At 37.9% G+C, this 23878-nt stretch overlaps 1 protein-coding gene across 2 annotated transcripts; it reads right to left on the bottom strand.

Moving 5' to 3' along the window:
* Positions 1-616: 616 nt before the first annotated feature.
* egln1b (egl-9 family hypoxia-inducible factor 1b) lies at positions 617-23083 on the bottom strand. Of its 2 annotated transcripts, XM_077203767.1 has the most exons (5): positions 22133-23082; positions 7002-7121; positions 2594-2730; positions 2445-2512; positions 617-1353 (listed from the first exon to the last, which is right to left on the bottom strand). In XM_077203767.1, the coding sequence occupies exons 1-5, from the start codon at positions 22829-22831 to the stop codon at positions 1298-1300; spliced, it is 1080 nt and encodes a 359-aa protein (XP_077059882.1). In that variant the 5' UTR covers positions 22832-23082; the 3' UTR covers positions 617-1297. The 2 variants fall into 2 exon arrangements, with proteins under 2 accessions (XP_077059882.1, XP_077059883.1); XM_077203768.1 differs by lacking the exon at positions 2445-2512 and having other exon boundaries at positions 22133-23083.
* Positions 23084-23878: the final 795 nt, after the last annotated feature.

Below are 23878 nucleotides of genomic sequence, written 5' to 3'. Positions count from 1 at the left end.
GTTTTTGAAAGAAGTATCTTATGCTCATCAAGGATGCATTTATTTGATCACAAATACAGTAAAAACTGTAAAATATTATAAAATATGATTACAATTTAATATAACAGTTTCTATTTTAATATATTTTAAAATGTAATGTATCCCTCTGATGGAAAGGCTGAATTATCTGCAGCCATTATTCTTATTATCAATGCTTAAGACAGTGCTTCTTAATATTTTTGTGTAAATTATTCTATTCTACTCTTTCAGGTATAACATTTTATTTTTTTTAAAAGTATGCAGGAAATATGATGGTGTTGTGCTGCAAAACCAATATACTGTAGGTCTCATATTTCACTGGTAGTGATACATTGACAATTGTGCAATATTTTCTACCATTCTGTTTGAAAGAGAGAGAAAAAATAGCGAACAAGTCTCCATTCTCATGTGGAAGCCTTTCTTCATGCTCTTCCAGTTCATGATGATAGATTTGTATTAGCCGCTACAAACAGCTAGAGGGTGCTGCAGGACTCAGAAAATGTGTTTGAATGGCACATGACTTTAGTGACAAGAAGGTTAATACCAGAAGACAACATAAGATGAAACAAATAAAACATGTACACACAGTAAAACAAGATGTATATAGCAAAACTGCTTTTTAATTTAAAACTCAGAGCTGTTAGACATGAGATGTCAAGTTTGGCTTAAGACAGGAGAGACATACAATAACGTCTGCAACAACAGACATATCGCTGATGACTGGCATAGACAATCCAGCAATGCTCCTGGCAAACCCTGATAAAGCACTTTCCTTGTGGCTCCAATTAGGAGAGCTTGGAAAGCGGAATTAAGAGCCATACAAAAACACAAATCCAATGGCTTATGAGCAGAATAACACGAATAGGACATTGCACAGAGCTTGTAACCTTAAAAGGGGTTTTCTGTGTTGTTTCTGCATATGCGTTGCCAATCAAAACTGTACCTTTATTAACACGTGCAATAACAAAGTTGACAAGGGGGACCGGGGAAGGAAACTGTAGGGGTCATAGCTCAAAATCTTGTGTTGAACAAGTGCACAAACACCCTCTAGTTTCGCATGATGTCCATCCTATGCTCATGTAAGCCAGCATTCTTCATAAAGGAAACACAAAGCATGTTAATTCACGCCTGTCTTCACATTCCCCTTATAGATGACAGATGGAGAGGTGAATGAGAGGGAAAGTCGCTTCCTGACTTTCTTCTGCCCTCTGCTCATCATCTCTCAGCAGTGCTCTGGAGGTCCAACCCTGTACACTCCTCTTCATTCATCCCTCGTTCACTAGCTGGGCTCTGACGGCTTGTTTAGCTCCACCTTCACGCTCCTTTCACCGGAACCTGAAAGACAGAAAGAAAAATGTCATAAAGGTGAATACAGAACTGCTCTTCACTCTCTCTGACAGTCCATGTCTGTTATTAGGTAGAAGATTATCCACTGTGGTTCATTATTTGATTATTATAAGGAATACTTCATCGTGAAATGAAAATACTGTCATTATTGTCATACAAGTAAGCGTACAATGAAAGTGAGCGGTTACTGATTACTAAACCATTAATACTTCTATTCAGAAAGAATGCGTTAAATTGATCAAAAGCGACATTTATGATGTCAAATGAATGCTGTTCTTTTGAGATTTCTATTCTAAGAGTCTTGAAACAAAAAATGTTTCATGGTCAAATTGAATGTTTATTGGTTTATAACAGGAAATAACATACAATATAACTCCCACAAAATATTAAGCAGCACAAACTGTTTTCAACATTGATCATAATAATAAATGTTTTTTGAGCAGTAAATCAGCATATAAGAATGATTTCTGAAGGATCATGTGACACTGAAGACTTGAGTAATGATGCTGAAAATTCAGCTTTGCCAACACAGGAATAAATTACATTTAAAAAATATTCAAATCAAAAACGTATTTTAAATCGTAACATTTCCCAAAATTATAGTTTTTACTGTATTTTTGATCAAATAAATGCGACGAGAGCATAAGATACTTTTTTCAAAAACTGACCCTAAATTTTTTAACGCTACTGTATACTGTGAGACTTCTGAAACAATACGATAGATCATCTGTGTAAGAAACAGCCTGAAATTTGTGCAAGAAAACCTATAATTAATCATATGAGCTACTTTTATGGTGCTCCTCTTGTTTTTTAGCTACTTGACAGCCAAAGTAACCATTTACTTCTACTTGATAGAAGAGTGGCGTGAACAACCTGCTAAATTTCTACTTTTGTGTTAGACAGAAAAGAAAGGAATAATATGGATGTAAAACAACAACATGAGGGTGAGTAAATGTTAATTTTTGTTTGTAATCCAACAAAGCAGTCTGGCCATAATCCCATAGATACAGCACAGAAATCTATCGATAATGTTGTTCAGGATCAATGTAAGTGCCTGGTCATGTTTGAGCAGACCTCACCTGTTAGATATTTCTCCTTAGCTCGAGCTCGCTCATCAGCGTCAAAATACCACACCGTTATAGCATACCTGCATATGAATTCACACAGAATTGTATACAAGCATTAGCAGCTTACAGAACTATTTTACGAAATGAAATGTGTCACTGACCTTGTGGCGTAAGCTGGCTGGACCTCATGTGGGTTCCGTCTGTCTGACCAAAACAGCAGAAGTCTGTCAAACTTGGGCTCTATGTCTGCAAACTGAGAGGTTCCCTCTGGAAAGATCCGCAAAAGGCCACCGTGGTCCTATAGAGGGAGCAGATGAGAATTATGCAGCCAGATTGTTAACAGGAACTAAGAAAAGGGGTCATTTCTTGCCTCATTGCATTGGCTACCAATAAAATTTAGAGTCGACTTTAAGAACCTTCTTTTTGCATACAAGGCTCTACATAGTTCGGCCCCAGATTATATTTGTGATTTTATTAGCCCATACACAGCCTCTAGGTCACTAAGATCTTGTGATCAGTCACTTTTATCGGTCCCTCGCTCTCGGTGTAAATCAAAAGGTGATCGAGCTTTGTCTGTAGTCGCCCCAAAGCTCTGGAACAATTTACCTTTAAACATCAGGACCCATCTCTCCATCTCTGGTTGCTTTTAAATCCATCTTAAAAACCTATTTTTACTCTCTTGCATTCGAGTAATGTTGTGTATGCATTTTAAAATAGTCGGTGTTCTACGTTTCTACTACTTGTTTATTTTTATTTTATTGATTTATTTTATTGTACTGTAAAGCAATTTGGATCAACTACGGTTGTGTTAAAATTGTGCTCTATAAATAAAACTTGACTTGACTTGACTATGGTATATTCCAGGGGTTGGACAGTGAAACTGAAACCGTTTTAGACAACAATCATTTATTAGTATGGTGTAGGGCTTTCAGATGAGCCAGCACCAACTATTTGTCCTCTTTTGAACTCTAATATGTCTCCCATTATGTTGTGTGGATTGCAATATTTTCTGTACAGCGGTGTTATAAAATTTGATTTGTTTTAAATTTAATTTAGCACATTAAATATTACCATAAGTTATAAATACTTCAAAATTTAAACTTGCACTGTCCACTTTTCTTCATTAAAAAATTCCACCCCATGAATTGTACTTTTGTGTGTGTGTGTGTGTGTATATATATATAAAGGGTGTCACGATTTCGATTTTAAATCGAAATCGATCGAAATTAATTCACAAACTCAAAAATCGAAATAAAAAATGGAATCGTCGATACTGCCACGCCCCCATGTCGCGCCCGTGATGGAAAGTTCGGATCGTTTTACTGACTCTATTGTTCAGTCTCGTTCATCAAAATTAACTAATCTTTTTTCTAGTCATTTCAGGGGCTTTAAATGTTATACTTTTAACAGGCAAATTCCCCGAACACATCCACCTACGCAATCTTGATCATATTCTGAATTAAGAAATCATTATAATGCAGTCAAAAGTAATTTACAGGGAACATTAATACTTGACCTTCCGAGTCTTTTGTTCATGTGTCGAGTGACAGAGGCAATGAACGGATCGTTCATGAACGACTCATCACGGCGCGGGAAAAAAACACACGTGTTGAAAGGCTGTCAGTCCTCTAACTTGGATTCTATGGATATTTCCCGTCACTATCCTCGGGCCGGGCTCTTGATCTATAGACGTGAACTCCCAACGCAATAGAGCGCGGCGTGGGACTAGATTTGATGGCCGAGTGCGAGCGCGGGCGGTAATGCACTCACTCTGTGTGTGCGGGAGAAATAAAAAGATTCGCGGGACTCCCGCAAACTAGAAATATCTATGAACAAAACATATAAAAACGAATACATTTTTTTCATCTGTTGCAGAAAAGCAACAAGAACAACTAAAACAAAATAGAAACGATTTACAGGCCAGAGTTTCTATTTAAAACATGTTTGCAGCGTTGAGCGATTTAGCCAATCACAGACATATGTGTTGATTTCTTGAACGCAATGACCAATCAGAAGCATTTAAGATAGACACTCCTCACCGCTCAAAACGGACTTTTTGTTCAGTGCTGAATTCTGTAAGCTGGCAAATCCTCTAATTATAACAAACAAAGTGTAGGCTATATATTATGAAAGATTCATTGTGCAGTCAGCTTCACTGATAATAACAGAGATGTATGAGATTGCGATGAACTGATGTCAGCTTTTTAGGACCAACAGCAACCTGTGCTTAAAAAAAAAAATTGAGAATCGAATCTAACCGTGACCTTAGAATCGAAAATGTAATCGAATCGAGGATTTGGAGAATCGTGACACCCCTAATATATATACACACACAGAGGAATTACATAATTATATTTTAGAACGTATTCAAATAGAAAACTTTAAATTGTAAAAAAAAAATTTTTTACTATATTCTTGATCAAATTAACAAAGCCTTGGTGAGAATAAGATGTTTCAAAAACATTAAAATTCAATTACGAATTTGGATTTCAAATTTCATTTACATACAACAGAATGTTGTGTATGGGAAACCTCTGGGAGGGAATGTCTTTTTTCCTGCTCCAGGACAACCTGTTGCTAAATTTAGCTTAAAGAAAAAAATCTGACACAACTGTGGCTTTTACATAAGCCAAGAACACAACAGGTTGCGTGAGACGGCTATTTTCCTCTCCATTCAGTGAAGAGTGTGACATATGAGAGAGAGAGCGCTAGAATTCATACCATGTATTACTGGCATCCTGTTCAGCTTGAGAAGGATGGAAAATATCAGGGTTGTATGTGTGTGAGATGTGACCCATCCTTACATCAGAGCACTGATACAGAAACCGATGCCTGGAAGAAAACGGTGTTCGTTTGCAGACTGTCCTGCATTCTTAGGAGCCTCAAGCAAAGAGCGAGTTCAACCTTAAACAGCATTTAGATAAAGAGCAACATGCCCTTGAGTGTTTAATGTAGACTAAACACTACATCCTTCTTTCCCTTCTACCATCCCTGTATCTTGCCTGTGAAACTGTCCAAATCTCTCTTTAACATTCACTTCATATAAGAACATCTGATAACTCTGGATGGTTTCCATGGCCAGTCGGAATGTTCTATAGCAGAACCGCTCTCTGACGCAGTGCTGGTTTTAACAGCTGGAAGGTGACGGAAGGTGGAAAATGTTAGGCCTGCGGTCACAGCGAATGCTCGTGGGACTTCAACAGTAAATGTTTAACATAACCATAAGAGTGGAGGCAGAAATTTCACAAGTTACCTATACAGATTTCCAAATTCAATTCCAATTCTGATTAGATTATGACTCAATTAGGTATATTTTAGTAAACATTTTGTGTCCACTTAAGTATACAGGGCTGTGTTAGACAGATTCAAATCATTAAATAAAGTTGTTTATTTGAACTATTCTTTAAAGGAACCAGTTCGTAATGTTTCGGGGCTCAAGGACCAGTCATTTGTTTTGGGAATCAGACTACACTATTATTATGTTGTTTATTACACTACATTATGTCCATTTCATATTCACCATAAATAACTGGTCCGTAAGATTTGCTTGTGTAGTCCGATTCAGACACATTTTGTGAAGCTGTGAATACATAGGATATATATATATATATATATATATATATATATATATATATATATATATATTGTGTTACTTCCTAAAAATGTATTAATTAGTTACTTTTTATGGAAAGTAGTGTGTTGCATTACTCCTTGGCTGGGTTTGCTTGTTTTTTAATAAAAAAAAAAAACAGAAAAGTTCTATTTTTGGCCATTGGACACTAAAAAGTAATTAAACAAGCCTAAGCTGAACTGAAGGAAGTGCAAATTCGCACCTGTACAGTAGAGGGCGAAGCTCAAACAAACCTTTCAGCCGTGTTGCCATTCTGGATTGCTGAGTAATAGGATGAAGGAAAGTTCAACACTTACTTCAGCAATAAAAAAATAAAAAAATGTAATGTAATGTTTATCTAAAGCATAATGTTTACACGGCGTACACAACGCCTTTGCACTTACTCCTGATTTCTTTCAACATTGGGACAGGAGAGGTGTCAATGAAAAAAATGGGAAAACAAAGTAACTTCAGTTACTTGTTCTGATTCACCAAAAAAAAAGAAAGAAAAGAAGAGTAATTTCTCTATGAATCGAACTATTGGTTGTGTTGTGTTTTTGTGATGCCCACGTGTTCAACTGATTAGAAATATGTTTCTTTCCATTAATTTGCAGTACAATGTACAAATTTACGTAAAACTTAAACACTAAATATTTTCCTAAATTTATTTTTCTATTACATACTAACCCAACAGTTTCACTGTTCTAGTAGACCACTAATAACAGCACATAAACAGTCTCTTGTGTGGCCTATTTATTTAAAGTACCAACAGCAAAGTCTCTGCACAAGGTTGGTTTTGAACTTCCATTGAATTGAATGCAAGCTCAGATGCAAGTTTAAGCAGTCTACATCAGATAAGATACCTAAACAAACAGAGAAGCGCTAATCTCATGCAGTTTTACATGCTACAGAATGTATACAAGATCAAAGTTCAAAGGAAGGGGAAAAAAAACTCCTACCTTGGCATCCCAGTCTTTATTCAGATAATATATGCATGTGACACATCTCCCATCTCCATTAGGGTTATCCACATGCCGTACATATCCTGTCCCATCGCCAGGGTAACACGCAACCATTGCCTGGAATGAAAAACTACTTTTAGTAATTGGACAAAATACCCAATCAAAAGAACATGTGATGACGATAGACCTTTGACAGAGATTGAATGCAGCACATATTAAAGGGGGAGGGGGAAATCAAGGGTCCTAAAAAAGGGCTTATGCAAAACATTTAAATTTTTTCTTTTGAAGTGAAATATGATCAAGATATATTCTTCATGAGACTCACTGTTGTTACCCTGTATTTGTCTAATGGAGTTCAGACCGCTGAATTCCATTCAGATACTGTACGATACCACAGCACACAACTACATGAATCAAAGTGGAAAAAATAAGGTGATAACTGTGAAATTCTCAGCACTGTGATGATTGTATCATTTAATCTTGTTGAATCTGGGTTATGAGGCTGAGGGAACAATGAAGCCATTGCTGGAGTCTTTCCTTTCCTGCTCTTCATTTGCCCCTTTTATTTTGGTCTCCGAGTTTACATGGAAAGTATTAATTAATCACAAAGAAGAAAATAGCAGTGCAAATGTATTTGTGCACATGGACACATCCATTAGGAGCAATCAGGACAGTGTTACAAAGGAGAGAGTGAGTCAAAAACTCATAAAAATAGATCATCAGTTAATCAGTCCAAGTGACCTGCATATGACTTGGTTAAACTACATTTAGACTATGGAGCAAACAACATGTACTTCCTTATAATTAGAAGTTTAAAAATAACTAAAAAGGTTAGAGAATATTCCTCTCCAAGTAAAAAACATGTCAAACTTTAAACAAAACCATGATTAATGCCAAAGATCACCTTTAAATTATTAACAAAATGCTTCAAACAAGCACCCAACAAACACTTAAATATCAGAAACCTTTGGGCTAATACTGTGAGCCGTGTTTCTGTGAACTGAAAAAAAAGCACAGTCAGAACAGCTCTCTGATATCGATCCCCTCCGGGAACTCGCCTTCTTTTTCACCCACTTCTGCACGTAGGCTCCTGAATCTGATCACTTCACTGATAGTTTGTGACCTAACACTCTATTTATAAGCAGCACTAGCACAGCAGGGAATTTGTAGGCCTTGACTTAACCCTCTAACCCTAACCCTACAGCATAATGTCAAAGGGGCCGAGATGTCCTCCCCAGGGACACGACATCAGCGTGTTTTCCACTGACTCTTAGCATGTGTGTGTGTGTGTGAGGCCTGTCTGAGGAAGGCAGTGAGGGAGGGTGTTTTTATGGCTGAAAAACAAACATCTCTTCCAACATTCTTTGCCTTACTTGCATACATACTAGAGGTGAAATGGTTCCCATGAAAAATATAAACCTTTCTGGTTTGATTTGCATACGTAGTGAAGTTCAGTCCATGTCATGTCTTACAATCTTTTTGAAAATATAAATATTTTTATTTATTTACTTGTTTTATGCCATGTCAGCATTTAAGGCTATTCTCATGGCAAGAATATTAAAGACATATTCATGACGAAAAATTTAAATAAACACACACAATTAATCAAATATATAGAATGAAACGTGGGATAAACAGTATAAATACATTTATTTAAATTTTCAAGACAGAGCATTATCAGGAGTACGCACAAACATTTTCAACATTGTCAAACGAATTTGACAAATAATCCATTTTCTTGTCTGTAATAATAATGCAGGAGAAACTGTAAAATGAACTGCAGCAGTGCTAAACTGTTCACGGAATCATACACGAATTATCAATGTATGAATCAAACTCACTAAGATTGCCGCCAGTTTCTTTTCCACGCATCATTTTATCCATGTGGTAACAGTCCAATCTTTTTAAACAGTGAAATCGCTCCGGAACTCAGTCCTGCCTTGCCTGCATTCGAAACGGTGATGTGAGCTCCACTAGCACTGACATTCTTCACTCCTGTTGGTTGTCACTCACAAAATTCGCTGCCCATTTTAACTTATGTCGCGTGACTCCTGTCGCTGGACACACCTACATTCTTTCGCCAACGGTCACTGTCGCTGGTGTTGCAGGAAGTCGCCAGCCCTCCATTGAAAATTAATTGGATCATGTCGCTTTGTCGCTGACAGTGTGAACTGGGCTATAGGATAGCCGATATGATGCTTAAAAAAATACTTAATCAGCCACAATACCGATCCTTAAGATTATTTTGGGGCACTAGTTAAATAGTCATCTATTAATGCTTGATGATGGCAAATGTATTGGCCAATTATAATAAATAGTGAAATACTATAAATTACCAATATCAGCCCTAGGACCACTATGGTGGCAACATATTTTCAGTCTAATTTTTGGCAGTAATTTACAGTGCATTATTCTGCAGCATGTATGTTTTTGTTATTATTTGAAAAATAAAAATCAGCAATCAGACTGGTAACAACCAATCAAAGTGTTAAGATATCCGTATCCAAATTGTACCTCCTGAAAAGCAACACACCAAGTATTTATTGAAACTGTGACTACAGAACCATGATACAAACTGAACAGTGGAAATCTGAACCGTTAGACCCAAAAACATAGAACTGCTAACAGCAGTGTGTGTGTCCCCTTAACATTTCTTCTCCCCAGCTTCCTGAGGCCTTTAATTTGATATTAGATTTCCAGTGAACGAGCGTCATCATTCCAGGAGAAAAGATGCCAGCTGAGGAAAACAACACATGCTGGGAACGACTACATGACTGTAGATGACTGTACATGAGGACCTTTTTTCCAATCAACATAACTGTTAGCAGTGCTGAGGTGGGGTTGACTATAAATCACTCACTTCAAGTGGAAGATGGGGAATGCAGGAGTCACGGAAAGGCCAAACTAGTTGCCAGTCAGAAAGACAATGACTATTGTTATCATTTTACTGTTAAAAAGGCAAAATTATGCCCTTTTACACCTTTTACAAAATCTTTATTTTGTTTTTGGGGTCTACTAGAATAGGTTAAGTTTTTTTTTTGTTTACATATTTCACATTGTTGCAACACCTCTCTTCCCAGTCGGTAGTAACACTAGTTATACTAGAAATATTGTGACGTGTACGTTCTCAGAAGAAAACTCAATCTCAAAGACTACAATCGAAATGTTTCAGGAGTTCAGAAACAGTGCTTAAGGTTACAGATAATAACTCCCTTTCGAGTGGACTGTGCTTTGTAACTTTGCAGACTTTTTTTACGCTCAAACAGCAACATTACAGACTAAAGAATGTTGAAATGAAAAAAGGCATAAGTCAGCATGAAACAGAAGCTCCGATAGTTTTATATTTGAGTGAAACGTATTTTTAAACATGAAAAAATGTAGAGCAGGTCCTTTGAATTGATTGGATCATTGGATGTGATTGACAGGTTGTCTCGCCCTCCCACCAAAAAAAACACATCATCAGAGAAAAGATGTCGCTGCAAGTAGGAGTGGAATTTCTTTTGATTAAAGATTATGAGTGCACATTATTTAAAAAAAGAATAATGATATGCACAGATAAATCATTTATAATAGACACTGCAATATTCCATAAAAAAAAAACTTTCAGCTCATAAGGAATATACAGTTTTCATTAGGGGTATATCTGTGGACACGATTAAATGGTAGAGACATGACGTTGCCGTGCTGCGCAGTCCCCGAAGCTTATCATTTGAATGTGTTTTTAAGCCTTGCGGTTTAAAAACAAGCGATTTTAAACCATTCAAGCACAATAAGCAGCTAAAGAGAACTCATTTCTGTATACGTGCACTGTCTAAGAGACAGTTTCTGCACACACCTAAAACGTGTGCACATAAAGTGTGCCGAGTACTGAACGGAGTTCTTTTTGGCGCCTTATTGGGATTGAATGAACAAATAAACACACTTATGTGTCAAAATGCCCATCTTTGCGAGTATCCTCGTAAACACAGTTGTTTATGTATATTTAATTGAATGGTATCAAAAATTGGTATTATAAAAACATTTAAAGCAAAAATTACCGTATTGTAGTAGAATATATCGTTATTGTGAAATAAACGTATTCATAGTGTGATAAAAGATTTTGGTCTTCGCCCACCCATAGTTTTCAATAACCTTCGCACCTCGGCTCGTTTAATAGGGGCCTTTCCAGCCAAGTCTCGCAGCCTGCAATGGCACGCAATACACGACAGATCACAATACATGTGACAACATTTCAACTGAAACGTTTTCTCTGGTGGCAGGTGCAAAAGCGAAGGACAACGTAAATAAAGATGAAGGGAGGGGCGGGGGAGCGAGCGCGTGCTTTAGCCAGTGGGAGAAGGATATAGGGGAAGAAGGAAAGAAAGACAAGCCAGGGCAAAAAAGCGAGCTGAGGGCATTGACGCAATCTGCGAGCCCCCCACGTGAATGGGCCGGAGCAGATAAGGGTGAAATCGCTCAACGACACTTCAATCGTTCAGGTGGGGGTGAGTGTGAGAGCCAACTGCGTCAGAGTAAGCAGGGCATGCTGGGATGAGAAAACAACCGGGTGAAGAGAGGTGGGTGCGGACGGCAAGCATCAACATCACGCAGCAGCTTTTGCGTCAGGATGCCATGCCGCCACTCTCCCATCATCACCTGCAAAGATCCATGACCGTGGAGGAGGGTAAAGGAGATTGAGGGGATGCCATAGTCCCACAACACAAAGAGCATTTCAATCAGAGCTTCAGTGTGCGTGTATTCCGGTTTTAATGTCTTAGACACACCTGGATGTGACGCTGTGTGCACAAACAGCTGCGCCTTCTATCTATATATTTATTAGATTGTCAATATTCATGACAAAAGCAGAATGTTTTTGATTCCATTAGCCGATATAATTGAAAGGTTTTTTTTTTGTAGTAGTAGTAATTTGCAATTGCTTTGTTAAACATTACTAGAAAAATTCAAAGTTTGGTTTATGTTGTCATCAGGGTGGGAAATTAACTTTTTTGCCCACCAGCCACAGTGGCTGCTGGATGCCCAATTTTACCAGCCACTTGTATTATCTACCAGTCACTTTTTCTGGAATTCAAATTTATGAATGAGAACTGTGACTTTGATAAAATTGACATCCATTACAAATATGTAATTCGTATTATCCATTTAACAATATGAGTTATGCTGCACTCAGGCGCCAATTTATGTTTTCCTCCGTGGATTAGGCATGTGCCGGTATCAAATTTTCATGCTGCGATTAATTGATTGAGCTTTTATCACGGTATACGGTATTATCACGATATTTTAATTGCACAAGAGAAACAGACGGATTGGGGGTATCTAAAAAAAACTTGCATCACAATGTGTAATTGTGATTGTCAAAACATTAATTTTATTTTTTAGTGACAACATGTTATAATGTTTACATGGTACAGTTACTGAGGCTACTGTTTGTATTATTGCTTAACACAATTTTCATGATTTCAATTAAATTCTTGGATTTAATTTCAATCTTGATTCAATATTGACTCATTTGGATAAATATTAGGTAGGCTACAGTAGATAGCCTGCATTTAATTTTTTCTCAAGAAAAAATATATCTCACATAATGCTGTAAACATACAGAGAGAAATTAAATATAATGCATACAATATAAATATAATAATAATATAAATATAAAAATGTAATATGCCGTAATTTTCATTATAATAACAATTATATAATGACAAGTAAACATATTAAAATATGTAATATAGTGCACATATTTAGCAAAATACTCCTCTCTATAGCTATTTTCTTATAGTCAACTAACATTAAATGGCTTTCCTGAGGTAAATGTAACGTTCTGTGACATAATTGTTCTCCTGCAGTGTTATTGACCTCTTTCCGTGGTTGAAAAACACTGATTGATCGAAAGTACGTATACCTTTCGGTGGGTTGTACTGTATCTTTAATAAAAAGTAACAGATGATCTGTTTACTTGAACTGAGGCGCGCGATCTGTCACGTAATTTACAAGCACCAAAACAGTATTTATTGTCTGAATTTCGTTATAAAACCTGAGAGCTGATATTTTTTTCATATCAAAAGTAACCTGCTCGGTCTAGTCTGTCGGTGTCAGTGTCCTCTTTGCTCCGCGATTTTTCTCTGCGTGAGAAAATGGATGTGTGGCGCGAGACCGTGTGAAAGTGTCAATTGCGTGAGTCTCAAGCTGCTGAATGCGTGAGAGTTGGCAGCCATGCGGGGGATAAATAGTCGGCAGCGTTCCTCCTTCCGCCGTGCTTCTTTTCCATGTGAGGATTGTTTACATTAGACTAGAGTGCACACTGCATTCACACAGTGCTTATACATGTGATGTGGGGATTGTTTACATCAAAGTGCGCACGTGTTTTGCGCAGCATATACGCATTGTTTTTTTAAGCGGTTGATGGAAAATAAGCTGATGCGCGTTGTAAAAATCTAAATTCGGATCTATTATTTTTCACGGTATTTCGAAGTCCCCGCGATAACAATATCGTGCATATTCATTACCGCGATTTATCACATTACCGAATACCGGCACATGTCTACCGTGGATGCTGACGGGCGCACGCCCTTTAAAAAAAAAAAAAAGCACTATTTAGCACAAACAGGACCATAATATGTGAGCAACATGTATGTACATGTTTGTATTTTTGAGAGAATTTTATGCATGGTTATTTTACAGTTTAGTTTTTAATATTAGTTAAGTCTGTATGACCATAAATGATGGAGTATTTAAATGTATTTTGCTGCTATTTGAAAAAAAATCCAGCAAAACGCGCCAGCGCGTTTGTCGATCCCAGAGGCTTAACTCGATAATAAAGCCATAAAGTAGGCTATCTTTCAACTCAGGACAGCACCAGTTCTCACAAATACAGATAGGATTGGAGATGAAAAGTTTAACTGACACATAATCGAGCTCCGGAGCACCCACGGTGTTGGCTCCTATCCTCGCGGCTGCTAAAACTATCGCTAAACTAAAAAAACGATAGCTATCTAGCCATCACAAAGCACAACTTCAAGTTAGTAATTTGCTTACCTGCACATCCAAACGTAGTCCCGAAAAGGTCTGCCCTTTTTGCCGATCGCATGGACGTTTCTGAATAGAATTGGTCATATTCATTATTGACTCTATTTTAAGGTTAGTTGTTCCTGAACAAATTGTTTGCATTTTCGGACGACGCATAGGTTCGACAGTAAGTACAGTGCATGAACTGTTCGACGGGAAGGTAGGCTAACCATTCCCTCGTTTTCCCTTCGTCATCAATGCGCCACTTGTTCGAAAAGTACCTTCACTTTTTATTTACTTCGCCCTCAATAGTTTGTACATTCATATACTGCTGACTCCGCGGCGGGCCTCTTAACACCGGGTATATGTCGCCACATTTTTTTAATTTTCCTTTCGTCTGTAGGCTACCTCAGCTCAGCTATGTGTCACGGTCCGTTCAGCGCCGTGTCTGTGCGCTGTGTCCGTGACGCACAGCGCTGAAAACCAATCAAATTAGTTACTCGACAAAAGTGCATTATTTTTACTTAGCAACAGCATTCTTTGACAAAATATGTCCAATCCGTTACAAGGAATGTTTTAAATAGTAACCAATAAAAATATTTTTTACAATCTACCCGCCACTGTGGCTGGTATACAAGGCAAAGTCACCCGCCACTTTGAAAAAGTACCAGCCATTGGCTGGTGGCGGGTGCTAATTTCCCACCCTGGTTGTCATCAAAAAGGAGCTACAGTGCAAAACATATACAGATCACATGACAAACACCCCAAAATGTATTCATTTACTCACCACAATGTAAAGAAATGAATGCTTTTATTCAGCAAGGATGCACAAAATTGCACAAAAGCGACAGTAAATAAATTTATAATGTTAAAAAAGATTTTTATATTTCAAATAAATGCTGTTTGAACTTTCTTTAATTAAAAAAAAAAATCCTTTTTTTTTTTCTTCAGAATCCTCAATTTTTTTTAATCATGGTAACCAGAAACATATTAAGCAGCACAAATGTTTTCAACATTAATAATATTAAATGCTTCTTGAGCACCAAATCAGCATATTAGAATGATTTCTGAAGGATCATATGACACTGACATTTATGCATTTTATTCCACACAGGCATTATTCCATGCCCAGGTAAAATTATAATACACGTTATTTTTAGATAAATATACTGAACTACTGATTCAAATCGATGCTGTTTTAGCTAACTAGCTTAACATTTGAACATCAAAATTTAGCTATAAAACATTATTTAAAATGTATATTAAAATGTACATAAAATGTATATGTTGCACCCATCAACTAATTTGCAGCATGCATAAAGTCTTCAATGATTTCCAATTTAAAACATTCCCTTAATATGTTAATCATGCCTGTTATTATTGACTGCAACAGATCTCCATAACAGTCATTTGTTTTCCTAGATTCAGGGATTTTCCTGTAAGAGGCCCTCTTGAGTTTACAACATGTCCTTTCTCCTTTATGTGATACTGCATCTGTTCCAGTGAGCAATGCAGAGCTGATATAAACCTGAGCAACGCAGAGCTGATATAAACCTCAGCTGCTGGACTTTAGCCAGACAGACAGTTCTAATAGTCCAGCTACGTGCAGAGCGTGCAGCTGCACTGCTGTTCTAGCGCTGACACCATGGCAGACTGACACCACACGGCACCATTAATAAACACGTTGAGGAAAAAGCAGTGACAGCGCACAACATGTCCAAGAGATAAGTCATGCATAAGCTTTTGCTGATGAAAAATAGGCACAACATGCAACTACCAGCACACACACAAAAACATCAAATGCATGTAAAATATAAACTTAATGCACAAAAAAGATAAAAAGCATGCTTCATTATTGGTCATTATGAAATCTACAGGTGTTTTACACATCAGCTTTCCGCCTTCAAAAAACAACCTCACAAGTCTCCTGTTGGTTGCACGCAAGGTTTCCTGACATAAGGGTACAAAAACAAAACAATCATGTAACTAAACATTGATGCAGAAGCAAAGAAATATTATACATCCTTCCTAGTGAGGTGGGACTTTCCAAAGGGAATGCAATGCTCTAACAAATACGCTCAGAAACAGCCCATTCTGATCCAGTGCCAGCATCTCTGGTCACGTAATGTAAACATGACTGGCAATTCTTTGAGTTTTACTGTTGCAAACATTCTTCACCCTGACACCTTGAAGGTTTAGCAGGAGGTGACAAACCCTAAAAAGCAATGATAAACAACAATACACCAAAATCACCACACAAAAAGCTTGAGGGGAAAGAACAATATTTTCTGATTCGATTTGTGTTCAGATTCACAAGCTCTTGATTTGGTTCTGATTCGATTTAGATTCGGCTGTAAATTATACAGAGGTTTCAGACTGCATCCGACTGAATTACTCATTAGAAAAAGAACTGGCTCATAACAGTCATTTGTTTTGGAAATCGAGCTAAAATCATTCACTGAAAAGAACCAGATCATAAGTGTCATTGGTTTGTGAATTGGACTACACTGATTGGTCGCGTCGTATGCTTGTTTTTATGTTAAACAGTCTTTTTAATTGCATTAACGCGTGGCAGACTGCACATTCACAACTCAGGTATAATTTTTTTTGCCACGAAACAGGATTAAGGAGAGAACGTTGCTGCTGAAGGCGATGCAAGGACCATGGAATGGATACAAGGAACCATATGGTACATTACGAAAATATTAAACAATAAACAAAATATTTTGTCAAAAATATGACAATAAAAATGACAAAAACTAAACTTTATTTTAGTAAAAAAAAGAAAGAAATTGTGCTGTGAATGTTGTGACGCATTTCCAAGTGAAACGTAATATTGAATACAGGGCAGGGTTTTATTTTAGCGCACATCGCCCACGGTTGGAGGGCAGTGGTTAAGGATATTCTCCCCAAGCTGTCAAAGTGACATCGTCAGAGAAAAAAGGTCAATCCAGAGCAGAAGCAAATTTTCAGATTTTGATTAAAGATTACCATGACAAACAATTTTTTTTATGCTTATTAACTTGCACGGATTAATTGTTAACCACAAGACTAGTTATGTGAGCTAACAAAGTAAATAGGGTTTAATTTTGATATCATGATGACTTTAAGGAACATTAAAGGAGTAGTGTTTTTTTTTCATTCAAATTACTTACCATCATGTATTCACTCATCCAAACCTGTATGACTTACTTTCTTCTGCGGAACACAAAGTAACATATTTTGAAGAATACTGTAACCAAGCAGTTTTGGTGAAACTTCCATTTTATGGTAAAAAAACAAAAAAAAATAGAGACATTTCTCAAAATATCTTCTTATATGTTCCACAGAAGAGAAAAAGTTTGGGATACAGGAGGTTTGGGATGAACTGAGGGTGAGTAAATGATGACAGAATTTCCATTTGTGGGTGAACTAGGCCTATCCCTTTAAGAAGATTCACAATAATTATATTCTATGCAATTTTAATGTATCAAAACATTACGCCTCCAAATCTATGAAAACTACACCTATTCTCAATCCTTTCTCTACTCATCTCCACAATCTACAGCCTCACTGAAGTCCAGAAAAAAAATATATATATACAGGTCCTTCTCAAAAAATTAGCATATTGTGATAAAGTTCATTATTTTCCATAATGTAATGATAAAAATTAAACTTTCATATATTTTAGATTCATTGCACACCAACTAAAATATTTCAGGTCTTTTATTGTTTTAATAATGATGATTTTGGCATACAGCTCATGAAAACCCAAAATTCCTATCTCAAAAAATTAGCATATCATGAAAAGGGTCTCTAAACGAGCTATTAACCTAATCATCTGAATCAACTAATTAACTCTAAACACCTGCAAAAGATTCCTGAGGCTTTTAAAAACTCCCAGCCTGTTTCATTACTCAAAACCACAATCATGGGTAAGACTGCCGACCTGACTGCTGTCCAGAAGGCCATCATTGACACCCTCAAGCAAGAGGGTAAGACACAGAAAGAAATTGCGGCGTGGCATGGAGGCAATCAGCCTGCGGCACTGCTGAGGTGTTATGGAGGCCCAGGATGCTTCGATAGCGGCCTTAAGCTCATCCAGAGTGTTGGGTCTTGCGTCTCTCAACTTTCTCTTCACAATATCCCACAGATTCTCTATGGGGTTCAGGTCAGGAGAGTTGGCAGGCCAATTGAGCACAGTAATACCATGGTGAGTAAACCATTTACCAGTGGTTTTGGCACTGTGAGCAGGTGCCGGGTCGTGCTGAAAAATGAAATCTTCATCTCCATAAAGCTTTTCAGCAGATGGAAGCATGAAGTGCTCCAAAATCTCCTGATAGCTAGCTGCATTGACCCTGCCCTTGATAAAACACAGTGGACCAACACCAGCAGCTGACATGGCACCCCAGACCATCACTGACTGTGGGTACTCCAGTGCTGCTTCTCTGTACCCCAGGTCAGGCGCTTCTGTCGCTGTTTCTGGTTCAAAAGTGGCTTGACCTGGGGAATGCGGCACCTGTAGCCCATTTCCTGCACACGCCTGTGCACGGTGGCTCTGGATGTTTCTACTCCAGACTCAGTCCACTGCTTCCGCAGGTCCCCCAAAGGTCTGGAATCGGTCCTTCTCCACAATCTTCCTCAGGGTCCGGTCACCTCTTCTCGTTGTGCAGTGTTTTTTGCCACACTTTTTCCTTCCCACAGACTTCCCACTGAGGTGCCTTGATACAGCACTCTGGGAACAGCCTATTTGTTCAGAAATTTCTTTCTGTGTCTTACCCTCTTGCTTGAGGGTCTCAATGATGGCCTTCTGGACAGCAGTCAGGTCGGCAGTCTTACCCATGATTGTGGTTTTGAGTAATGAAACAGGCTGGGAGTTTTTAAAAGCCTCAGGAATCTTTTGCAGGTGTTTAGAGTTAATTAGTTGATTCAGATGATTAGGTTAATAGCTCGTTTAGAGACCCTTTTCATGATATGCTAATTTTTTGAGATAGGAATTTGGGGTTTTCATGAGCTGTTTGCCAAAATCATCAGTATTAAAACAATAAAAGACCTGAAATATTTCAGTTGGTGTGCAATGAATCTAAAATATATGAAAGTTTAATTTTTATCATTACTTTATGGAAAATAATGAACTTTATCACAATATGCTAATTTTTTGAGAAGGACCTGTATATATATATATACATATATCCTCTGCCTCTGATCCGCCAACATTTAACAATCTCAAAGCTCATTCATAGTTTAATATCAATACAAAACATAAACATATTATCCGTTCATTGTGTTTTATGTAACAGACTCTTCCCTTCGGCTGATTCTTTCATAAGCCTGCTGAGCATCCTGAATTGTTCAGCTGTACATCTGCGACACTCACAATGACATAAAAAAAATATGCAGTTACAGGAACTGCTATCAATTCCCATCAAGCCTTCTGATATTCACACTACAACATCCTGTCCACAGCCTCCATATGTCTTTGCTTTAAGCACAAATGAATAAAGTAAATTTTTATGCTATTTACGGCATCTTTAACCATGGAAACGTTTAGAATAAATGTTAAGCATTAATGTTTCTCTTTCATAACACTGTGGTTTACATTGACCGTCTGATAATGGTGTATGTGACTAATCAGAAAGCATGCCTGTGACGGCTTGCTCTAGCGTACAGGGAGTGAATCTAAAAAATAAAAAAAGGGAACGCAATACCTCCCCAGGCACATTCAGTGAAGTACTGCAGTCTTTGTCTTTGAATACGAGACCCTTCGAACTTTAATGAGGCAAAAGTCCTGAACACCTTGAAATCCAAAAGATTCACCATATTGTGTGATATAAAACGAGACATACAACTTAACTTGTACATAATCTTACATAATCGTACCAATTCTTGCAAAACCATAAGCTAACTGTGTTACAAATTTCCTGTAAGTCACAATAAGTGTGCGTGTGTTTACAACAAAAGGGAAAAGGTGATGGCTTCCCTAAACCCTGAGAGGTTGGAGGTTTGTCCAAACATTGTGCATGCGTTGGGTACGCCTGATAGCAGCTGGTGGTCGCAGCCGTTCCCCTGACCTGGGGAAATATGAGAGCCATGCTGGTCGTGGATAACTCACAAAGGCCCTATCAGTAACCGTCTGCCCCAAAGGAAGCTCCAATTTAAAAAAAAAACGGTCAGCCTGACATTTTTGCGGGGATAGAAAATTCAAGAACAATTGAATCTGGGGGAGAGACCTAAAGGTGCATATATTCAGAGTCTTTAATGTGTTTAGTCCAGAATTTTTAATGTAGGAGATATTCATGTTTGCGACATATCTGATCTGAGTTTTAACCTAATCCATAAAAGGTGTGCTATTGTGTTAACTGGGGCTTTCCCTTGATCCCCCCAACCATATGCTCCCACACATTTTCCATGACTTTTCCATGACATTACTAGATAAGAAAATAATAATTTCATAGCAATTGCACTTGATATAAAGCAGAGATGAGGGCAACTATAAAGAAATTGCCTATGACATTTCTAGGCCTTTAAATGACCTGATATTTTCGGCTTTCCCTTTCCAAGATAACGTCTTGAAAATGTAAAGGTTCAGTATGCTTATGCTTGTGTTAAGCCTCCTCTTCATCACAGAAGTAATAGTAGTTTTGGACTCTATACTGACACAGCATGACAGATATTTCGATATGTATCGACACTGAAATATTTAAAACGGTTTCAATATTCCTTTTCTGCGGTATCGAATTCACTGATACCAGCTGCACGTTCTCACTCTTTCTTCCATCTAATGGCGAATTGACACACACCCGCCTTCTCTCACTAACTTGTCTCATTCGCTTTAGTTGAATAGTGCTTGTATTGAGCATCATTTTAGTCATTTCCACAGGTTTTTCACACAGCTCGCGAGAGTCAAATTGACTTTTTTGTGGCTTATTGCACTTAAGGATGGCGCGAAAGATAACCCAGAAAGCCGCGTCTGACAGCAGGTGAACACTGAATTAAGCTTTCACGTCTTCCTGTGCTTGAACGGACAATTTCACACAAAATGATGTCAAAATGTCTGTCTTGGCGACCATCCTAGTAAACTTAGACGGTTATGTCAAAAGTGAACGTAAACAGTGGAGAAAGAAAACGCATGTGTAACAGTTTCAATTAAAGAAAAAGCAGCATACACTCTCAGAAAGAAAGTTACACGATGGTACATATAATGTTCCTCAAAGAACAGTTTTGTTCTCCATTGTCCATTACAACTGTTATCTTTCCTAATAGGCACAGCAACATGAAACTGAATGCCCAAGGTCGCTGCAGCCGTTACTGCATTATAATACACCTGCTGTCTGTTTTTTTAATGTTATTCAAAAAGCAAAAGACTCTTGACTGAATGACTTTTGTAACTTTAATAAGGATCCATTTATATTTAATGTAGCCTATACAGTGAAGACTATGCAGTTAATTATTTTACATTTGGCTACTTAATTAAATTTTTGGCTACTTAATTCAATTTCTGTACCTAATCTATATCTAAATGTTAGATCTACCTGTAAAAACCAGAAAATATAAAACCTGAAAAAATAATTGTGACTTTTTATATCACAATTCTGACTTTTCTTCTCATAATTGTGAGTTTAAATCTTGCAATTCTGACTTTTCTTAGAATTGCGAGATGTGAACTCGCAATAGCGAGTTATAAGATCAGAATTGCAGGATATAAAATCTTATAAAGAGATATAAAGAGTGATGTGGTTTTTCCTATATTGATTTTTTTAAAGGTATCTTATCAAAGTTGTAAAATTCAGTATCGTGACAGCAATACTGTATAATAGAAAGAATAGTTGTTGTTTTTTTTGTGGGTTTTTTTGCATGTTAATGGTGCGCATCTGGTTACCTGCAGCGGTTGTGTGACTGGTCATGTGACATTAGGAAGGCATAAATCTGATTGGTCGTTTAATATGGCAAGCCCAGCAGCAGGCCTGATATAGTAGCAGGCTCTACCTTTTGGAAATTGTAGAATAAAAACAGCCATATATGACGTCTTTGCCATTTTAAAGATATTTCTCAAATCTCTCGCATCAAACTTTTTTAATCAGCACAAAATTACCGAGCGCACCTTTAAGTGTCATGCATCACAGTTCTCTAATGACAGCTCTACTTACTTTCGTCCTTCCATTGATCCTGTAGTTGTCCAGTTTCCCGTTACAGTGTCGGATCAGATCGTCCATGCGGCTCATGAGAAACGCTATCCTCTCACAGCCGGCCTCCTTCCCCTCCACCCAGGTGATCTTATCCCCCCGAATGTCCTTAGACGAGTCGCTCCTCTGACTGACCAGCTGTCCCTCCGTAAATCCGCCGGTCAGGTAAAGCGCCCGCACGTCCTCCAGAATACTGCGACCGACCTCGTCACCTAGGAAATTGTCAACCACACAGATTCCGTGCTTGTTCATGCAGGGCACGATATAGTCCGTGGCAAGTTTCTGAGGGGACGACCTCGTCTGTCCGTTGGGTTTCGAGCTGTCCTCGGTCGGTTTGCTGTCAGAGCCCGTGGCGGACTTGATAAAATCTGACATTCTTTCCCCGGGTGACGTAAGAGTAGTGTCACTCTGAGAAGAGTTCGACTGTTCTGAAGTGTTTGACTTTTCGGCGCTGGGCTCTTCAGCCGGCGGCGGCTGCTGCTGCTTCTCAGCCTCCTTACACACCCGCTTATGCTTTTTCCAGTCCTGTCTCTGGTGCTCTTTGCTGCAATAGAAGGAGCTACGACACCGTCCGCACTTCATCAGGTTCTCCATTTTCCCGCACAGCTCGCAGTACTGGCGCTCTCGCTCCAGACTGTCGCTTTCCCTTGAGTTTCCCTCCATGTTTCAGCGCTGTGCTGTATTACAGTATCAGCCTGCAACTTCACTACAAGTATCCACAAGCGAAATTGTCCCTGCGCCCCCGCGGCCAATTTCATTCCATTTGACGTAAGGCAACGTGACGCTATCACATTCCCGCGACATCTATGGTTTGACACTTGTGAAGTCTCAGCGCGAGCCGTGAGTTTGATGGAAGCGCATGGCGCCTGCTGTTCTTTTTCTTCAGCGCTCAGCGCACGTCAACCATGTGAGCATGCGCACTAGAGACAGGATAGACAACACTGTGGGCATGATTCACATGTGCTTCTCACAACTTCATGTAGGCAGAATGAAAATCAACACAAATAAATATATAATCGGCCAAAAACATTTAATGAGCAGAAATACTGCATCTGCGTGTTAGAAAAAAATAATAAACACAAACGAATAAATAAACTCCCAATTTAAAAAAGTAAATAAACACAAATAAACTAACAACACTTCAATCAAAAATGTAGTTCTGGGTCTAATTGTAGGTGTAAACTAATCCAAACAAGTTTCAAATTATTTTTCATTTTAAATTTAAACTTAGTGTATCTAAAGATTTGGAAGACAAGCAAATAGGTTTTATTCTTTATTCTAATTTTATTCTAATTTATATAGGCCGAGCACAACAATGGAAATTCAAAATGTGGTAAATAAGTGGTAAATAAACCAAAACAAAGGAAGAAAAGTCTTTTTTTAAAATCACTTGGAAACATAATAACATACTGAAAATAAAAGAAAACTACCAGAACTGCTTTTCAATTGAAAATGTACACCTTTAAATCTTTAAGTAACTGTATTTGCTGGTTTCCTTCAAGTAAAAATCTCTATGCCGCCATAAAAGCCTATCACTCTTCAGTTTCTTTACTCACTGATGGCATATAATAAAGCAAAGTCCAAATGAAATCTTGGTTTGCATTCTAATCGAGTAGCATAAGTATATGCAAAGTTATTTCCATTGCCCAATTAACCTTATTCTCATGGGAGCACTAAAGATTAGCTTTCCACTGTATAAGATAAAACTAA

The sequence above is a fragment of the Siphateles boraxobius genome, unplaced genomic scaffold, assembly GCF_051911475.1.
Source record: "Siphateles boraxobius isolate OS27281-9 unplaced genomic scaffold, OSU_SipBor_1 5, whole genome shotgun sequence".
NCBI classification, from domain to species: Eukaryota; Metazoa; Chordata; class Actinopteri; order Cypriniformes; family Leuciscidae; genus Siphateles; species Siphateles boraxobius.
The sequence above is the reverse complement of the archived record's forward strand: the minus strand, read 5'-3'. Positions and strand labels throughout refer to the sequence as shown.

What these genes read in the sequence shown, in the direction of transcription:
- egln1b (XM_077203767.1), bottom strand. Translation starts at nt 22,831, where the DNA reads ATGGAGGGAAACTCAAGGGAAAGCGACAGTCTGGAGCGAGAGCGCCAG. An exon ending in ATAAAGACTGGGATGCCAAG is followed by an intron (nt 2,731 to 7,001) that starts GTAGGAGTTTTT and finishes CTCCCTCTATAG; the next exon opens with GACCACGGTGGCCTTTTGCG. An exon ending in TAAGGAGAAATATCTAACAG is followed by an intron (nt 1,354 to 2,444) that starts GTGAGGTCTGCT and finishes TCTGTCTTTCAG; the next exon opens with GTTCCGGTGAAAGGAGCGTG.